Source organism: Zerene cesonia, chromosome 28 (assembly GCF_012273895.1).
Source record: "Zerene cesonia ecotype Mississippi chromosome 28, Zerene_cesonia_1.1, whole genome shotgun sequence".
NCBI lineage: Eukaryota > Metazoa > Arthropoda > Insecta > Lepidoptera > Pieridae > Zerene > Zerene cesonia.
The window spans coordinates 1077334-1097351 of NC_052129.1; the positions used below are offsets into that span (position 1 = coordinate 1077334).

Sequence of the window (20018 nt, forward strand, 5' to 3'; positions counted from 1 at the left end):
TTTATTTTGAATATTTTTTGTTTTTATTTTGTTTTTGTGTGTGCAATAAAGTGTTTTATTATTATTATTATTATTACCTACTTTTTATCCAAATCTATTCTAATAATATTCATGAGTTTGTTTGGTCCGGTTAATCCCAGGAAAATTGGTCCGAATTTAAAATTCTCTGACCGTTATATATGTACGTAGGTTATAATATACTAACCAATCGTAATGTCATACCTATTTAAATTATATAATAAAGACTCATTTGCTATAAGCATAAAATTATAAATTTAATATATAACTCTAATATAAGGCACTGTTACATAAGTCAAACTACAATTTAATTAGATAACTATATATTTATGGAAGTCTTTCACAAATTTAATGGAATCTGATACAGTTTGACGTTTCGCTTCACTCGGTCTAGTGGCTTGGTTATCAAATATCAAGGATCTTAGAAGTTAATTATGTTAATCCTAAATTGTTATGAAATTAGACCTAATTATTATATAGGTAATGACGAAAATGGGATTAGCACGTACGCAGACAGAAGCCGTACTGTGCTGACGTGGAAAATTTGGTGTTCAACTTAGTTCGAGATTAGCCTGTTGGCTGTTAGGCAGGAAATAAAAATCGACTAAGTTTTAATGCTAGTTTGATCTAAACAAATCACTTTGTTTGTTTATAAGGCATTGATTATTGTTATATGCAAATAAGCTAAAAGTTCTCTAGCTCATATAGGTAGCTTTCTGTCCCTGTCTTTGCCCGCAAAGCAATGGAGAATGTATATTCATAAAACATACATCCGAATGCTGATATTAACCTTAAAAATAAAAGTTGTAGTAAAAATTGTGCAGGGTTTTATACAAAAAAAATCTAACATACAGTCAGTTATTATTTAAACACCCATCACTTTAAAAGTTTGCCATATTCCACTCTTAGCTATAATATTCTTCGCTAAAATATTTCTAGACGTGTGAAATATAGATATTTCGATAAAGCTCATATGTTAGGCTTTAAAAGATCAAAAACTTATGAAAAGACCTTACTAAATATCCCGCGCGAATTTCAAACGACCCTATTCATAAAAGGCGGCAAAATTCAATAAAGCCTCGTTTCATTCATGCCTTTAATATCAACCAATGAAAAGACCCATGCCGCATTGTGATTGGCCGGTTTTGTGACTGTGGCGCGATTCTGAATTTCTATTGGCCGTTTACTCAATGCCCTTGATATGCCGTGAACTTTGCTTTCCCAAAGGGTCTGTGCCCTGAAAGGAAATTGGATGGCAAATTAGATGTATCTTCTTTAAATAATCTATCATGGGAGCTGAGGAGATTTTGATTACTTATTCGAATAATAAAATGGAGGGAATTATTAATGTTTAAAAAAGTTTTAAGTTTTTACGTACTTAATGATATAAAAAATAAATTTAATGTAAAGCTTAAGTGCCTGCTGCATTTAACATGATATATTCACTCCTTCAAACCCACTTATAGATTAATATGATATGGGATAAGAGAACGTGTGTAATTTTGCACGATTGTGTGCCCACATAAATGGTTAAACAAATTTAGATCAAATTTCGCATGCAAATAGACAATTGGTTAAATTCAAAGGATACATTTACATACGTCAGTAGCTGTGGTTATAATATGTTTCTCAAACATTTTATTATTCAAATAATATTATTTAATAAAAAATATATAAGTGAAAAGACAACTGGGTAAAACAATTGATTTGTTTTTTTTTTAATTATTAATAATAAAGGATTTAAAACCACCGACCAACCAATCAACCAACCAACCAACCAACCAACCGACCAACCGACCAACCGACCAACCAACCAACATAAATAGACTGCGGTATAGAAAATTTCTCGAAATATATACATTTCGACTATCTTTTTCACAAAAATTTTTATACAATATACAATTTCTGCCAGCTCCTATTTCTACTTCATATACCAAGAGAGATCATACGTGACAAACAAACAGGAGTTGAATCAAATTATCAGTTTGGAAGCTACGACAGGCATACAGATAAAATTGGAAAGACCGTTGGGTTCAAAAAACCTTCAGGCAACTAGTGCTAGTCTTTTCACAGATTGACAGTTTAGCCGCTGGATAGTTTTTGCATCTAGCAAAATTGAGCGTCGCTTGAGGCAGCATTTTTTGCGCTCATTTTCTCTACTTCTCCGTGATAAAAACTAGATGGCGCTGTGATAAACGTTTTGATAAAAAATAGGAATTTACTTAGATATGCTCTATTCAGCTTGTTGGAAAAAAGGAAAAGCGAGATTCCCCCGGGACTGTATTTTCCTTTCACTATACAGGCGGCCTCGGGCTAAAAGCGGTTATTGTTTAAATTTTCATATCCTCTGGATGTCTGGAGGAGATGCATTGCATAGATATGCCGTGCTATTCGTGCATATCGCATGCTTATTCTGTTTTTAGGTATAATAAAATGGATTCAATACTTTTTCCCTAAACCACAACTGTCATTTTTTAAATCCATTTACGTGATCAGACATATAGAACGAACGCTTAGTACCTATCACCAAATTCTATTTAAGAGCAGGTGTTCTAACTTATAATGAAGCATTTAATACACATAAACATAATGTAAAGAAATTTTAATTTCATATTGCTCTAAATAACCGGTTGTTTATTTTACTATACGTGTATTATCGTTTTATCATTTTATGAAAAGAACGCGCGGGGAAAGTAATGAATAAATCATTATCTATATTAAACTGAAAGCCACAAAGAGAGTTATTGATTTATTATACAACATAATTATAGCCGACTCACCCTTGAATGATAACTATCCTATAATCCAAGTATAGGCCTGTGGGGAACGAACGGTCATTGCGTCGACCAGACTATGGTATCGATCCCACCAAGCGACCACCACTCCCTCACTTCTTACTTCTTACCACTAGTCGACTGTCGCCTCGCGACAAGAAACAACTCGCAATAAAACCTCCATCGTCAATAATAAAAATTAAAAAAAAAAAACTGTCATCGTCAAAATTCCCGCGAAATTGTGTTCGAAATTCAAACGCTTTGCATACCCTGTGCCTCAAATTTTGTGCAGTGTTAAACGTTAATTACGTGATTCATGTTGACCCGTTTCGTCTCAATTTACGTTAACAACGTAATTGCGACTGATTAACGAGTATATTCCGTATCGAGTGTAAAATTAATTGACTTGTATAATTGCTTTCACCGTAATAATCTAACAATAGGATGCAAAAAAGGAAATTATTATCAGACGTCTATCAGATGCAAATTATCACGCCAGTCCCCTAGATAAAGCGAGATAGAGGATATAGACGTCCCTATCGTTACACTAACCCGATAGACCGTGCTATCGCGTTTCTTCGCTGTCTGTTCTATCAGCTGATTTGACCGATACGTTACTTAGTTCCACAGTTTAAAAAAATGCAAAATTTGCAACACGTCGCGTCATAGCAAATTGTGTAGGTGACTCAGAGTGTAGACCGCGCAGCCGCGAAACAGACATCGACGATTTTCCCGACATTTCCGAACGTTAGAAATCTGCCGCGTAAACGAAACGAATTGAATTCTTTTTTCGAAATTTTGACGTGCGTCTTGTGCCCAAGTTTGTGTTAGAGTGAGATGGTGTCGTGATTCTGTGTGTGTGTGTTTATAATGGAAAGAAACGGCGATACGAGGCGGGTTCAATGGGCTTCTGAAGTAAGTGCTTTAAATTATTTTGGCAAGTGTGCGTTGACCTTTGACCTAGCCTAAATAAATGGAGGCTCTATGGGCGTTAGGCTATAAAATGTCTACGTTCTCTGTGGTTAATGAAATTATTGTTTATATAGAAAACATAGACAATATATGAGAGTATAGATAGCGCTTATCTAGAGATGATGTTATGATTATTTTCAGCGCAATGGGTGGGGCAGGAAAATTTGTTTCATTGAAAAACTGAATAGAAAATTAGTGATATCTTTCAATGTGTTTATTTATGCTAGCTGATTGGAAGATAATTTGATAATATTGTAATGAATACAATATTGACTTAATTTTGATATTATGATAATTACAATTAACTGTATTTTCGAAAAATGATTACTTACTCGCTCATTTTTAATGCGATATTTAGTTATTTTTATATTTTAATGTAATTTGAACATAAGTCATAAAATATTAATAATCAATTATTAATGTTATTAATATTATGTTTCAAAAAGATGAAAATGAAATATTACTAGCATTTATTACTTATTTGTTTGAGTAGTGTAGTTGTAATGACTAATGAAAATACGATTATTTTTCAAATTATTATTAAAAAATAATGTATTTTACATAGACAATTTTTGAAATATTACATATAAGGAATACTTTTAGCTAGGTTTATTTTTATAAGATTTTTTATTCGTTTAAAACAATAAGAAGATGAAAGAAACTATGAATGTTGGTAAATATGGTTCTATTTTATTAATTAGGTACATAAATGCATGTGTAATCGCCGGAAAGCTATTTTCACTAACTTCTCCGTTTTTTATTGTTATTAATCTCATTCAATATAATCTTAACGCACACATGTATAGTATAATCATGAGTATGTGTGAGTCATTGAAATAACAATCCTACTTCCTACTAATCCTACTATCCTACTTCCTACTAATATTATAAATGCGAAAGTTTGTAAGGATGTGTGTGTGTTGCTCTTTCACGCAAACACTACTGAGCCGATTGCAATGAAATTTAGTACGTAGACAGCTAGACAACTTTTTATCCCGATATTCCTACGGGATACGGACTTACGCGGGTGAAACCGCGAGGCGCAGCTAGTAAGTAATATTAATTCCAAGTCATTATCATCACAATATACTCGGTACTCATTTTATAGCTGCAAACAGTATGTAGATTTTAAGGAATTTTAAGGCAGTGTAGTGCACCAGTTGTAGGAACCACCCACTTAAGTAAATAATTTATGCAATTTGAGGATTTAAAACACGTTTTAATTATAGAAACAAGTAAATTGTCTCTTATTGGCTTGCTCTCGTACAGAGTTTGGGTACATATACAAATTATCATTGTGAGGATAATATGATGGAATTATTGTATTATCACCGATCCTCGATAGATGTACTAAGTTTGAATTCAATCTGTGAGCAAAGTTAAATTACATACAAAGATATAGAGGAAGCTAGTAAGACCGTTCTAAAAAGGTCTAGGGTTTGAAATTAGCTTTGAGAAAAGTCTACATTCTGCACCTTGTCTACACAATAGCTCCAATCGGTGAAGGAAACATCGTGAGGAATCCTGCAAAATTTATTTGTCTATAGTAAAAATTTCATCAAAATCTGTTGAGCCATTTTTGTGGTAATCTTATATACATGTAGTAGCATTCCACATGCGGCTTCGGATCGTGCACTTCCCGCTATCGCGTGACGGTTCCCCTTGCCTATTTCCATCCCCCTGTCTCTTATACTTGGAATTTAAGGGTGTATTTATGGTATAATATTTTATTATATAAGTATACAAATGTTATAACGCTGGAGAGTTTTTTGTTTGTTTGTTTGAACGCGCTAATATCAGGAACTACTGGTCCTATTTGAAAAATTATTTCAGTGTTAGATAGCGCATTATTTGAGGAAGGGAACCGCTAGTGCTGTATAATATTGAACTAGAGATAAAAATTATCTATATCGCCAGGGCAGCTTCAGTAGAACTTAATTAAATGACGTATAAACACACAAACAGTCAAGGCGATTTCCTTAACTTAATATATTAATTTATTTGAAGTTATAATTTGTAATTACTGTAGCTTTTTTCATGTCACCGTCGGCCACGGAGCTGGTGGGACACCTGATGGTAAGCGCTACCACCGCCCATGAACATTTGTAGACGCCATAGGTCAGCAATCGACCTGAACTATTGGATTGCCGACTTTAAATCGGAAAGGGATTTAATAAAGAAAGGATTAATGAAAGGACGAAAGGAATGGCTAAGGAGAGGATGATTAAGTATCAACGAATATCTATTTAACCGACGTTCCAAAAACGAGCATCTTGAATACGACTGTATTTTTATCGGTGTTGTTACAAGATAACTTCGTGGATTATCAACCAATTGACTTTATTATTTACGTGATAGTAATTTTTTTCTCATTTCGGTCCCTCGTGTGTGATTTAGTATCTGGAGTCCCTCCCTCCCCTGCCTAGGAACGTGGGTGACCCGTTTTCAAAAAAAGAAGGTTCTCAATTTGTATGTTATTTTTTTGTTTGTAACCTCAGATGTTCAGACTAGGTGAATCGTTTTTTATGATTCTTTTTTTATTTGAAAGATGGTGTCTCCCGTGTGGTTACTTTAAATTTGGAAGACGGTTAAGTTTTTTTTCTATAAACTGTTATTATCGTATAAAACTTTTCTTATAAAACTACAAATTTGGAAGACGCTAAGTTTTTTTGGATATAGACTATTATCTAATATATAAAATTCTCGTGTCACAGTTTTCGTTGCCAAACTCCTCCGAAACGGCTGGACCGATTCTTATGAAATTTTGTGTGCATATTGGGTATGTGTGAGAATCGGCCAACATCTATTTTTCATACCCCTAAAGGATAAGAGTAAGGCAGAACAGCGTTTGCCGGGTCAGCTAGTTATCGTATAAAACTTTTCTTATAAAACTACAAAACACAGCCATATTTCAAAATGACGATTATAAGCAAAAGTCGCTACACCAAAACTTCCAGTTTCCGCAAAACCATAAAACTGATATAAAATTGTTATCTGCGAATAGTTTATGGACTTTTTAGATTTTTCCTAGCCAAGTTTTAACTGAATCTTCTCTTTTATCGTTTTATATAGATATGACACGGAATAAAATAAATTAAATGAATCTTTCTTATGAATATTAAATAACATCGTTGCAATGATAGGTTTATACTCTGATTATTAACCGATTCCAAAAAAGAAGGTCTTTAATTCGATCGTTTTTTTTTTCAGTTCTCAATTCGACAGTATTTAAATTTGTTTTGCAACAATTTTAAGTCGATTTAGGTTTTCCGTTAAAAATAATTATTCTTTTTTTAAATATTTATTGAGTAGGTTGTTAGTTATGATTTGTAAAAAAATCGATAATGCTATGTATATATTCATAATAAACGTCTTTCAATTCATAATAACTATATGGCATAGTATACATAACAGCATATCAATAGGTGCTAATGTTACATGTAATTTAAATGCACTTATAAGAAAGTTCAAATCAAATCACAATTTATATATTGCAGTGTAATAAAATATAGTTATTAACACACGCTAATGGCTCAGTCTCAATCGCATAATATCAGGAAAGACTTAAATTATACAATATTTCATAAACGTCAGAAGTCACGCGATTCACTAAATACTTCACGATTGTTAAATTGTTCCTACGACAATGCTATGTTGCAAGTATTTTGGTAACATTTATCGTAATTGAAATAACAACTATCCTATCTTTTAAGATGAATCAAGCTGTGCAAGGTGCAGTTTGATTAAAAACAGATGAATAGTACGAGTCCATTGCGGACAAACAACACATAATTTATTAAGACAAGTCGTTTATTTTGTGAAAACTTTGAAGACTTTATTTTATTGAATACTCTAGTTCCTTAGCTTTGCCCATGCATATATTGCACTAGGAATCACTCAGAAATCCAAAGGTGAAAGAATTTTTTATATTAAACCCAGTAACTCCAGAGATTACCTCTTGCAACGTAACAAATATCTCTCACACTTTACTCCGTTTTCTTCTTCAGCTTCACATGTATGCTTGTATGTAAACGACTGCTTTAGACTTGTTTTTAACCCATTTGATGTCATTAAAAAAAAACGAAAACCGCATATAAACAGTAAACTTAATCAATGATAAACAAAATCTTTATAAAGAAATTTGCAATTGATTAAATAATTGAATATCTAGAATAAAATTAACACTCATAAATAAATTTAATAAGACTACTGTACTGACCAATTACTGCATCAGAAAGAATTATAATTTCCATTTAGTACATATAGCTTTAACCAATTAAATATTGAATATAATTTTGAACAAGAAACCCGACATCTCGAAGTAAGGTAGCCATTTTGAAAATAATCTATATAAAAAACAAACGCAATAAAGACCCAGCGGACCAATTCGATACGTAACTGTTTTATCGGGTCAATATAACCCGTTGCTAGGAGAATCGATTGATTTTTCTTTACTTTGCTCAAATGTATAGTGTTACAAAGATCTTTAGGCGCTTGGATGACACTGGCGGGGCGTGGACGAGATTGCCAATCCAAAAAATCTCCTGTGTTTTAGGGAAATAAGGAACGCAAACGGTTACCTTGCTTTTCTTATCTTCAGAAGACTACCTATTTTTTTTTCAGATAGTTCGTGTGCGATGATGATTGCGTTATTTTTTATTTCTATAGTTTAGATAACTTATTGGAATGGAGTAAGTTCATTAATAAGAAAGTAGCGGCCCCATCAGTCTTCACCCGTGGTATTTTTTTCCTTCCATAAGAACCTTCCTACCTTAACCAAAACGGCAAAAAAATAGACAAATTGGTCGAGGTCGGTCGAGCCGTTCTCGATTTTTATGCTAAGCAACAAAATCGACGATTCATTTATATTATATTTATTTATATAGATATACCGCTGCATTAAACAACTCATTCAACACGGAAAACTGGAAATATAGTTCTAATTGCCCAATAAAAATCATTCAACGACCTGTCAGTAAATGACGTTTTGCAAGATGGCGGCACTAGTTCCGAATTTCGCCACACGCCCAAAAGATCTTTGTAGCGCTGTATCTGAGATAACATAATCCTATGTTATGCCTGCCTGTGACCTACCTATAAAGTTTGACATTGTGCATTTTTACGTTCCCCTGTGTGGTCATAGACCATATTGAAGCAATTTTTAACCCACTGAATAAATTACGATAAGTTAGGAGGAATTTTTACATTTTTTAATTGAAGCGCAAGGGACTGGAACATGCTTCTTGAGTCTGTGTTCCCCGACGAGTACAATCTGGGGGTCTTCAAGGATAGAGTAAACACCTATCTACCTACCTACCTTCTGAGGAAGCGCGCTCCATCTTAGACTACATTTATGTTAACCAGCTGACGAGACAGTAGTCAAGCGCTACCCTATTAAACATAAGAAAAATGGATATGCAGATATTAATTACGCCAGTAAAAGAGGGTTTAAAACTACCCTCTAACTAGAGATAATGATTTTTTTTAAATATTATTTTTTAAAGAAATTAACTTGTAATACAAAAAAACGATTTACTTATGAATTTGCCGGCAACCGCACTGCATGAGAGTTGGGAGTAGACTGACTGTATAGAGATTTAATCTGAACAAAGGATAAACGTTGACAAGACAGGAAAGTCATAAGCAATATTACCAACAGGATCGGGACAGTACATGAATTTATTTTTGCTCTAAAAATGTACGACGAGCAGCGCATGTGCTAGGTCTTAAAGATAATAGCGGAAGTAGATGGTTTTACACGGAGATAACAGGATATGAAACAAGCAAAGGATCGTACATACGAATTTTTAGTTGATATACATTGCTTGTATAAGGCTGATATTACTGGTCTTTAAAAATAATTTATATTGATGAGCTTTCACAGATTTTCATGTAATCTAGTTAACTTGTAAGTTCAATATATCATCCAGAATTAATTCCTTTCATCCACGATTTCTAAGTATTTATTTTATTGGATATTTTTTAAACTATTGAAAAAAAAGAATATTTCAAAAGTTCTTTTATATCACGTTACCTATTGTTTCCAGGAAAGCTAGGATTAGAAGTTTAATAACCATCCTTATCTAATATTTTTATAAATAAACGTCTGTGTATACTATTTTAAACCTACGAATTACGACATAGCGTTTAAAAACAAAGTTATATGCAAGCTCTTGCTAAGAAATTTTTGAATCTATTGAAAGTATTTCTCCAGTAATATTGGTCATATCAAATATCTTATCTAAATCAATACTATTATTAAAATACAATAATATAATGAAAATTATCAAGTTCTGTCTTGAATTATAATTGAAACACCGCTAGCAGAGATGAGCCATTGAAAGAGATTTGCTCTGCTTTATCTAGTAATTATAAGAACTCATAGCTTAGACTTATGATTAGTGATTAAACACTATTGCGTGTCTAGATTCTAGATAGTCTCAGTTTCATCTCGCAGAGAAACCAATGAGAATATTGATTTTCTCGCCATTGTTATGAGGTGAACACACTTAGTAGTATAAAAGGTTTAAACTCTAACTGTTTTTTATTCATCTAGACAGACAATCAAACTATTTTTTTATGTCATAGCGGGCCACTGATCTGGTGATGATGGTAAGCGATCACCACCGCCCATGAACATTCCCAGTGATAGAGCCTTTGCGAATGTAAGTAAGGGATAAGGAAAGGATTGGCGACGAGACAGGAATGGGCTGGGAAGGGTGACGAAAAGAAAACCAGCCTCTGGCAGGCAAGGCACTTCCCTGCAAATAGCTTTAAAGATACTCATGTAGTTACTTCTTTCAACTGGGATTAAATTTATATTACATAAATGTGAAAGTGTTTGTTACTTTCTGCCATCTTATCGTTCATTGCATAAAGGGTTTTATTTAATATCGATATATCTATCATATTGGGATATGGTAGTGAAAACACATTGGAAACCTATAAGATAATCGAGTTTCGATTAAAGCATATTCCCATATTATCCTTCCCCAGTTTGATCAGTAAGGTAGATAATTTGTAGATAAATTGAAAAATCAATCTCTTACACGCTCGCCTGGTCTCGAACCCCCGACTTCTTCAACGTCGCCCGATCATTGACCTTTGTTGAAGTGAATTATCATCAAATCATCATCTGGTGGTAATCATAAAGGTTCAAATCAATCTTCGAATAGTCCAGTTCGACAACCAGCCGCGCCTAGACCCTGATCTCCATTATTTCCTTAAATGTGTTCATTTAAGCAATTATAAACAAAAGAAGAAAATCTATTTCAGCGCATAAGATGACCGGCCATAACCTAAATAAAGATGAAGTGCGCCCGCGATAACAGATGTGACTCACTCATATCACAAATAATATAATACTAGTACAGAGTTACGGTACGGCATAGTATAGCGATGTTGACCTCTTTAATTGCCATCTCGTATTATGAGATTAATTCTAAAATGTAGTAAGGTTGAGAAATTTTGAAAGAATAGAAAAAATTTGATCACGAGGCGGGATTCGAATCCGCGTTCTTGCGATCCCTGGGATCACGGGTGGCCGCGACTAGGCGTTGCTACGGTTTGGCAAAGAACGCGGGTTCGAATCCCGCCTCGTGATCAAATTTATTCTATTCTTTCAAAATTTCTCATTTATAAAACATTTCAATGCTATAAAATTAAAAATTAAATGTTGTAAGGTTAGCAACGGTTGAGTAAATTATGTAATATCATGGAAATAATGCTTCATGTTGGCTGATGTGGTTGTTAATTGTCTCAATAGATGGCGTTGTCTTAGGCGTATGGAACTGAGAGAATATAAGAGATAGGTGGGGACATTGGTGGCCGAGAGGAGACGTTGCGGCATGGCAAAAGACGCGGGTTTGAATCTCGCCTCATGGTCGAAATTTTTCTACTCTTTAAGCATCTCTCATTTATAAAGCTTTTCATGCTATTAATTACAAATCAATTCGACTTACTGTTATTATGTTTAATTATGCTGGCAAGTCGCTTTTACAAACCCATAGTTTATATTCAATATAATAAGATTTTTGTGAATTTACTATTAAAATTGTAATAAAATATCCTACGATATTACGTTTCATAAGTTAAATCATAATATTTTGGATTATTCTACCGTCCGTTTGCAATTAATTCCACTTCAATTTGATATTTCGTATCAAATTAAAATGGTTTTACAACTCAGCAACTCATCAACTGCGAAAATCCTTTCAATTAATGTTTTAATGAATTTACGACGCAATTTATGTTTTCAGTGAAAATGGACGTTAATTTTAAATATTCAAATCGTGAAAAATCAAATATACAATAGCATTTAAACGAATTTAATCCTACTATCCTACTAATATTACAAATGCGAAAGTTTGTAAGGATGTGTGTGTGTGTGTTTGTTTCTCTTTCACGCAAAAACTACTGAACCGGTTGCAAAGAAATTTGGTACGTAGACAGCTGGACAACTGGAATAACATATAGGCAACTTTTTATCCCGATATTCCTACGGGATACGGACTTACGCGGGGTGCAGGTAGTTGTTTATAAAATCATAAAGATCATTCGTCATACTCCTTTCTTCTTCCAAGGGCTGTTGATAATTGTTATTTGTATCTGGTTTTATCCTCATGTAGACAATATTGTGACGTAAGTAGCCCATTATCTCTTTATATTCATATCTCTGTTAAACTTTTATTAAAGATAGTCATGTACATTGTACGTTAGTTAAAAGACTAGCATCTTAGGTTATAATATCTATTGCGGATACTTTGTAATGTATGCAATAGGTGAAGGCTGGCCATATACACATTTTTCAAAAATTTACTGTGAATTTACTATTTAGTGCCTACAAATGCAGTAATTCAATTTTCTATAGTTATTTCATTAATATTATTATTACATAAACAGCATTTCAACCGAATTTCAAAATTGTATACATTAAAAACAATATAATTTCACCGCAATAATAAAAATATCATATCTTAACACACACGTTTTATTCCGCATACGTGCTCAACGCCTCTCAAAGGCAACCGGGGCTTGGCTTCAACCTCAAAACCACTTAAATATTCCGTTGGTGCGTCTGCACGCTTGAATATTCTTTCAATTTGAATTTCGAATGTTTTTATATCTGTGCTGTGAAATGTGTTCTAAATTTTAAAACGAAAATTTAAATTCTGGTATTATAATTAAAGTCAAATCTTATACCTTTAAACGAGCAATTCTTGTATATATATATAAACACGAATAAAACACGAATATGACATTTTCTAAAAAAAATTCCTAGCTAGATCGATTTATCGCCCCCGAAACCCCCTATATACTAAATTTCATGAAAATCGTTGGAGCCGATTCCGAGATTCCAATTATATATAATAATAGGCTTTTTTTTCCCTGACATCTATTGGTGAATAATAATACTATTTTGCTTCGTAGATAGCTGGACAACTGAAATAACACACAGGCACTTTTTATACCGATATTCCTACGGGATACGGACTTACGCGGTTTCAACCGCGGGTCACAGCTAGTTGAATTTAATAGTGAAAGGGGCCATGGGTACTTGTTGGAATTCATCCAATATTATCAAGACAGTATAGATAGGTTTTTTTTTTATGTCATAGCGGGCAACTGAGCTGGTGGTTCGCCTGATGGTAAGCGATCACCACCGCCCATGAACATTCGTAAAAGTAGGGCCTCTGCGAATGCGCTGCCCGCTTTTTTGGGGTAAGGGAAAAGGAATGGGTTAACGACTGGAAAGAAGGAATGGACTGGGACGGGTGAGGAAAAGGAAACGGGCCTCCAGGTTAGGTCTATACTATGTTTTACTCACGAAAAATATTACCTCAACCTAAATTGGCTGTGGTTAGTGATGTGAGTTCGAATCGAAATCGATAATTTTGTCTTTTAGTATCCGCATGGCTGACTCGACTGAGAACGTGCCCCGAAGGTTTTCTATTTGCGGATGGCTTTACGTTAAATTTTACGAAAATTGCCTAATCTTAGTGATGTTCCGGAATGTATCGATTCTTTTTATTATTTTCTTATTTGTAAACAACAACTAAAAATGAGTATTTAAATACTAAATTCTAGATTAATTAATGAATTAATTAATTAGTTAATAACCTATTATTTAGTTAATAGACTTTATTTATTTTATTTATTTATTTATAATACTTTATTATAGAAAACAGAAAGTAAAGTTTATACAAAAGAATGGCACAATGATATTTCGCACAAATGGCGGTCTTATTGCTAGATAGCAATCTCTGCCAGGCAACCTGGTACTTGGTACTTTAGTTGTTTTAAGTATGTACTATTAATATCTAATATCAATGAATTGATTCCACCACATCATAACAAACCATTGACACAAAGAACCTTCCCCGTCAACTCAAACAATAGACCATATTAAAACTACCCAAAACATGTAACAGAATATCACAGGCTAATATATATTATATATACGCTTTCCATTAATACACTTAACCGAAATTGGTAAAACGACACCTATTGTCCATTCTATAGCTGCGGCCTTTCGCCGGCGAAGGTTTCGTCATTTGATCGCAATTATCAAATTTCGAGGCTGTCACGCCAAAATACGTTCCGTGTCATTTGATCAATATATATATATTTTAACCGACTTCAAAAAAAGGAGTATCAATTCATCACCTCATAACTTTTAGTGGGTGAAACGATTTTTATGATTTCTTTTGTTTGAACTGCCTTGTAGTCCCATTTAAGTCTAGTTCGGACAAGTTGAAGGCGGATTTAATTGGAAATATGTTTTGGACCATGACAACAAAACTATCGTAATATTATTCTCAATTTAAAGTCGTGAAATTTAAGTTTTTAACATTCATTATTGAAGTAACCAGGCAGTTAAGCAGTTAGACCAAAGTCTCTAATTCATATAACCTGTTCTTAGTTTGGAAATAATTATTTGAATAATTATTTCATTTCATTATTTCATGTAAAACCAAATAAACTATAAACCTTTTAAATGCAAATTTATTTATGTAAACTAATCAAAATATTTCGAAGCAACTTAATTAGTTCTTGAAAAAAGATTCAAAAATAAATCCAACTCATCTAATTAACTTTCTATTGATACAAACTGTTATTTTAAAACAAAGAGGTTTCATTTTCAATTGTTCTTTGAATCTTATAATGGTTTCCCACATCTTGGCCAGAAATATAAAACACTAGCTGCGCCCCGAGGCTTCACCCGAGTAAATTCGAATCCCGTAGGAATGTAATAAAAAGTGGCCTATATGTTCTTCCAGTTGTCCAGCTGTCTACGTATCAAATTTCATTGCAATCGGTGCAGTAGTTTTTACCGGAAAGAGTAACAAACACACACACATCCTTACAAACTTTCGCATTTATAATATTAGTAGGATAGGATAGGATAGGATAGTCGGATTATGAATAGGAATCCATTGGCTTAATATTATTTCATTGCTGTATATTCTATTTTCAACATTAAACGCAATAAAAATCCGCAAAATATGTCGAAAGACCCCTCGACCTTTCATTTTGACATGACATCAAGTGTCCTTAATCTAATACCCTGACTCATTTTACTGTTATTACTGTGAGAATAAAATTTTGTGTTCAAAGAAAACGAAATTGAAAATGAAAATTTATTAAGACCGCGCGGGCGAAGCAGCGGGGAACAGCTAGTACTGTATATGTAATGCTAGACTTGGACAAATATTTAAAAGTCCTATAACAAAATAAAGGTTAGGACCGTAGTCCGTTGGACTTCGAAAAGGGGGTTAGAAACCAGGTGAGCGTGCAAGAAAAAAAATATTTTACCCCCCAACTGTCATCGGTTCTTCGGGCTAATTTGAAGGTAGTTTAGTTTAAAAAATAAACTTCTGTGTCTTGTATACCCAGATAATTGATTTAAAACTCTTTAAAGCAACATTATTTCGTACTATCTGCGCCCCGCGGTTTCACCCGCGTAAGTCCGTATCCCGTAGGAATATCGGGATAAAAAGTTACCAATATGTTATTCCAGTTGTCCAACTATCTACTTACCAAATTTCAATGCAATCGGTTCAGTAGTTTTTGCGTCAAAGAGCAACAAACACACACATCCTTACAAACATTCGCATTTATAATATTAGTAAAATAGTAAAATAAGATTAGTAGGATAAGTAGGATAGGACTTCAATCTAGACATATAACAGCTTAAATCAATGCTCCCAATGGGTCAATCACGTGGGTATAACCTGGCAACGATCGAATGTACTCGAAAGTTTGATAGCTGTTCGACGAAATCGGGTTACCGGTGCGCTGTACGCGAGATACGTTTTAATTAAGTTAGTGATATATCACCCGTGTGTGGCTGTGATTTATGCGACAGTGGGATATGTATTTTGCTATATTTCTTTAGTTATTCTGTTCATATGAATATTGTGGTAGTCTCATTTTTAAAATGATTATCGTTTTATTTTATGTGTTTATTTTACACCATCACAAATTCAGGAATAAAGAGAATGTGAAAAAAAGACTTGCAAGATTGCCTTATGACTGCTTACCAGCTCCTCCAGGCAATATACATTTAAACAACATCTGTTCTTAATTATAGTAATGTTAATACAGAATTTATGTACAAAATTATGCTTTTAAAAGTATATTTTTACTAAAATATTGAATTTGAATTCCTATATCTTTGTTAATCGATATTGAATTGAGTCTCTCATACAAATTAAATTTAAGGCATCTTACAATATTAATATTAAAAGATTAATGGGTCAATCAAAACTAACTCACAATTAATAATTTAATGAGCGTTAACAGTAACATGGTTGTCCTAAAATGTTTATGTCTTAAATCCAGTACATAAGGTTATTTATAATCACTTTCCACCCAATTCACTCCACATACTGAAATATACCTAAAACCGTGACACGTTAGACTCATCTATATAATAGCCTATCTAGGTCTTTCCACGCGTTTCTCGGTTGCTAAAGGTGTAAATTTCCTGAATTACCAGCGATTTTGGCGTGAGAGCTTCGATCGATATCCGTTTGCCTTTATATGAAATGGTATTATATATTTTGTATGCGTTCAAAGGCGTATATTTCAAAAGTTAATATGTTTTATTTATCTTAGGGATGGCTCTACACATGATGGATAAAGAAATAAAAAAGGTCGAATGCGATCTGATGTGGCATGAATAGGTCATTTAGGTTTAGGTTTTTCCTTATATGTAAGCAGCATTTACTTCAGTAAAATTCATAATATGATTTAATGAGTGTTTCAAAAGATGTTCTAAGAAAATAATGGGACAGTTTACTAAACAGTTACTATAATGGTCACCCTTCGCTACTGCCGTAGATAATTCAGGTAATTTTATCCGTTTGATGATCACCACGTGTTTCGTGTTTTATGGACTTTTCTCTTTATCTTACCTGTCTTATATAGCTTAATGTTGTTTACACTAATGTTAGAGCTATATTGATGTTTATTAGGATAGTTAGGAATCTAGGGCAATTTCAAATAGTTGACAATTTGTTTGTTTGTATGTTTGTTGGCATTGTAAATATTGCAAGCCTGTGTCAATTTCGATGAAGTAAAAAAAATAGATTAGATTTTTGATACAGAGATTTTTTGCAAGAACACATTGGAATCGGGTGGCTGGATTAAAAAATTTAAATAAAATATAATGTTAATTATTATTTATTACTGTGCTATTTTTTTAGATTTCATATAATTCTTTATCTACATGATAAAGAATGATATAAAACTTTAATTTAAAAATTACAAACAGTTAACAATATGACGAAAACAAAGAAATAACAATTTTTCTATGAAGTTCAAGACCTGTAACATGTCAGTCTTCCTGTAACCGCGCTCTCTGTAATATATCGAACCATCGGGATAAATAATGTAATGAATAAATCGCGTTTTAAATCCGTCAATAACTGTACTAGCACGGGCGAACCCGGGGCGGACAGGGTATAATAAAATTTTATTTCATATAAGGCACGAACAAACATCATAATATATTGAAAATTTATTCAACATTATCTAATTTATTTAAGTGCAGGATCGAAAAATAAATCCTTCTAGAAATATTTTTATTAATATATTAGAATTCTTAGTACACTTATAATATGAAATATGATGAGTTCGCACGCTGTTTGAGATTAAATATATTTTTACACAAAATTAAATTTCTTAAGATAACATTAATTTTTAATTGCTCACTGTCCAACCTTCACGTAAAAATGCATTCGACTTTTATAACAACGTAATGAAATAAAACACAATAACATAAATAATAAGTAAATTTTATTCCATAGTGACATAACCCAGGCAAAACCACACGTAATGCAGTATTGTCCAAGTCACACGAAATGCAACGACCGTATTACGTAAGAGTCTAGAAATCTAGAATTGTGGAAGTGGGTCAGGTATAAAGCCAAAAAGATTACATTATCACGCCCATAAAACACTTGGTTCTACATTAAATTAACTTAAGATATATCGTTGTATAGAGCTGTAACATTTTCTAGCTTTAATTGAATTGTTTTAAGTGCAATGTATTTGTTAAGTGTTATGTTTTCTTTACTTATGACGGAAAAAATGTCTATTGGTATTTGAACATTTTAGAGCTAAACAGCGAAAGAAAATAGGTTTTGTTCGTTCAAATCTCTCGTTCAAATAGGTGATTGATTTTTATCTGTTTTTAATTATAATAATTTATTATAATTTTTTGAAATAACCGTATTATGTCACAGACGTGCAATGAATATAATTGCTAGATTGTTCTAAACAACACATAAATATTTCAATTTGTCAAATCTTACAAATACAAATGATTAGCACTACCTACACTTATAATTAATAATCTAATTACTGCTCATATTTGGGAAACAAACATTAAAGCTATAAAAAAAGTTGTTCCGTATACTTAGTAATTTATTTGCTTTGAAAAAACATTAATACAACCAAACGCAGACCGTTACATTATTATGTACCCATAAAACATTTATTAGGCTGTCAGGTCAACCGTGAAATGGCGGCTAATTACAAAATGGCGGAAACTTTCATAAAATCTCATTACTTGCATATTACTTGATTAGATTATCATCGAATTTATCACTTGCTTGAAGTTAAGTACGAAGATTCATAAACTTTATGTAAGGGTGAATGAACAGTTTTAGTTTCTTACTGAATAAAATATATAATAAATAGATATTTTAATTATATACTTACTAGCTTTCCGCCCGCGGCTTCGCCCGCGGTGATATCGCGCCACATGATATGGAGTGGCCTACCTGTGAGTGGTAGTCTTACCCGAGGTCTGGACTATTTATCAAAATCGGTTAAGTGGTTTCGGTGTGAAAGAATCTAAAATGATTTAATGTTTGACCATAAGGAACTTTTATTCCCTATTTCAACCCCTTCTGCCCTTTTTTGCATTAAAAAGTATGGTATTTCCTCTCCCATATTCAGCTCCATGTTCATACCATATTTCATCAAAATCAGTTCAGTGGTTTAGGCGTGAAAGTCTAACAGACAGGCAGACAGAGTAACTATCGCATTTATAATATTAGTAGGGATAAACGCGAAAGTTTGTGTAAATGTTTGTTGCTCTTTTACACAAAAACTGCTGAAAGGATTCTGATATTACAGTAATAATATGCAAGGTTTTTTTCGAAAAACTCCACATTGATTTAAAGATACTACCTACACCTTTTATCTACTACCTAAAACACAGGTCACAATTGAAATCAACGTATACCGAAAGAATGCATGATTCAACAATTACCTTAATAAAATGGAAGTGACCACTGCATGACATCCTCTAAACTGGTATAATTGCTTTTAACCTATATCTGTACATCTCATATGTCAAAAAGTGAAATAGTTAATCTTTAATATGCCACAGATAACATATTATTCTAGTCTATGTTGATCGACTTTTTCTTTTGTGTATCTTATTTCATCGTATAATAATTAACCAAATAAATTGGCAGGAGCTAAGATAAACATATACCATTCAATTAATAATACTGACAGTAACAATCTCTTTTGTCCCCAGCTGCACTCGGAGTACCGCAGCACGTACAGATGGCACGAGTACAAAGAACAACAGAACCAGCAGCAGGGGGTGGTCAAGCAGCCAGCCCCTACGCCGCCCTCCGCACTGCCCATCGCTAGAGGTAATACACAGCACATGCAGGCAAAAAACCCTGAACTTAGTTGATAACACAGGCCAAAATAACTAGATCAAAATCA

At 33.2% G+C, this 20018-nt stretch overlaps 1 protein-coding gene across 1 annotated transcript in view; it reads left to right on the forward strand.

Moving 5' to 3' along the window:
• The window catches only part of LOC119837681 (serine/arginine repetitive matrix protein 1), a 57283-nt gene that overhangs the window by 16821 nt on the left and 20444 nt on the right, over positions 1-20018 (forward strand). Inside the window, exon 3 of the mRNA XM_038363412.1 lies at positions 19822-19942. Coding sequence (XP_038219340.1) covers positions 19822-19942 — 121 coding nt within the window. The remainder of the gene's footprint in view (positions 1-19821; positions 19943-20018) is intronic.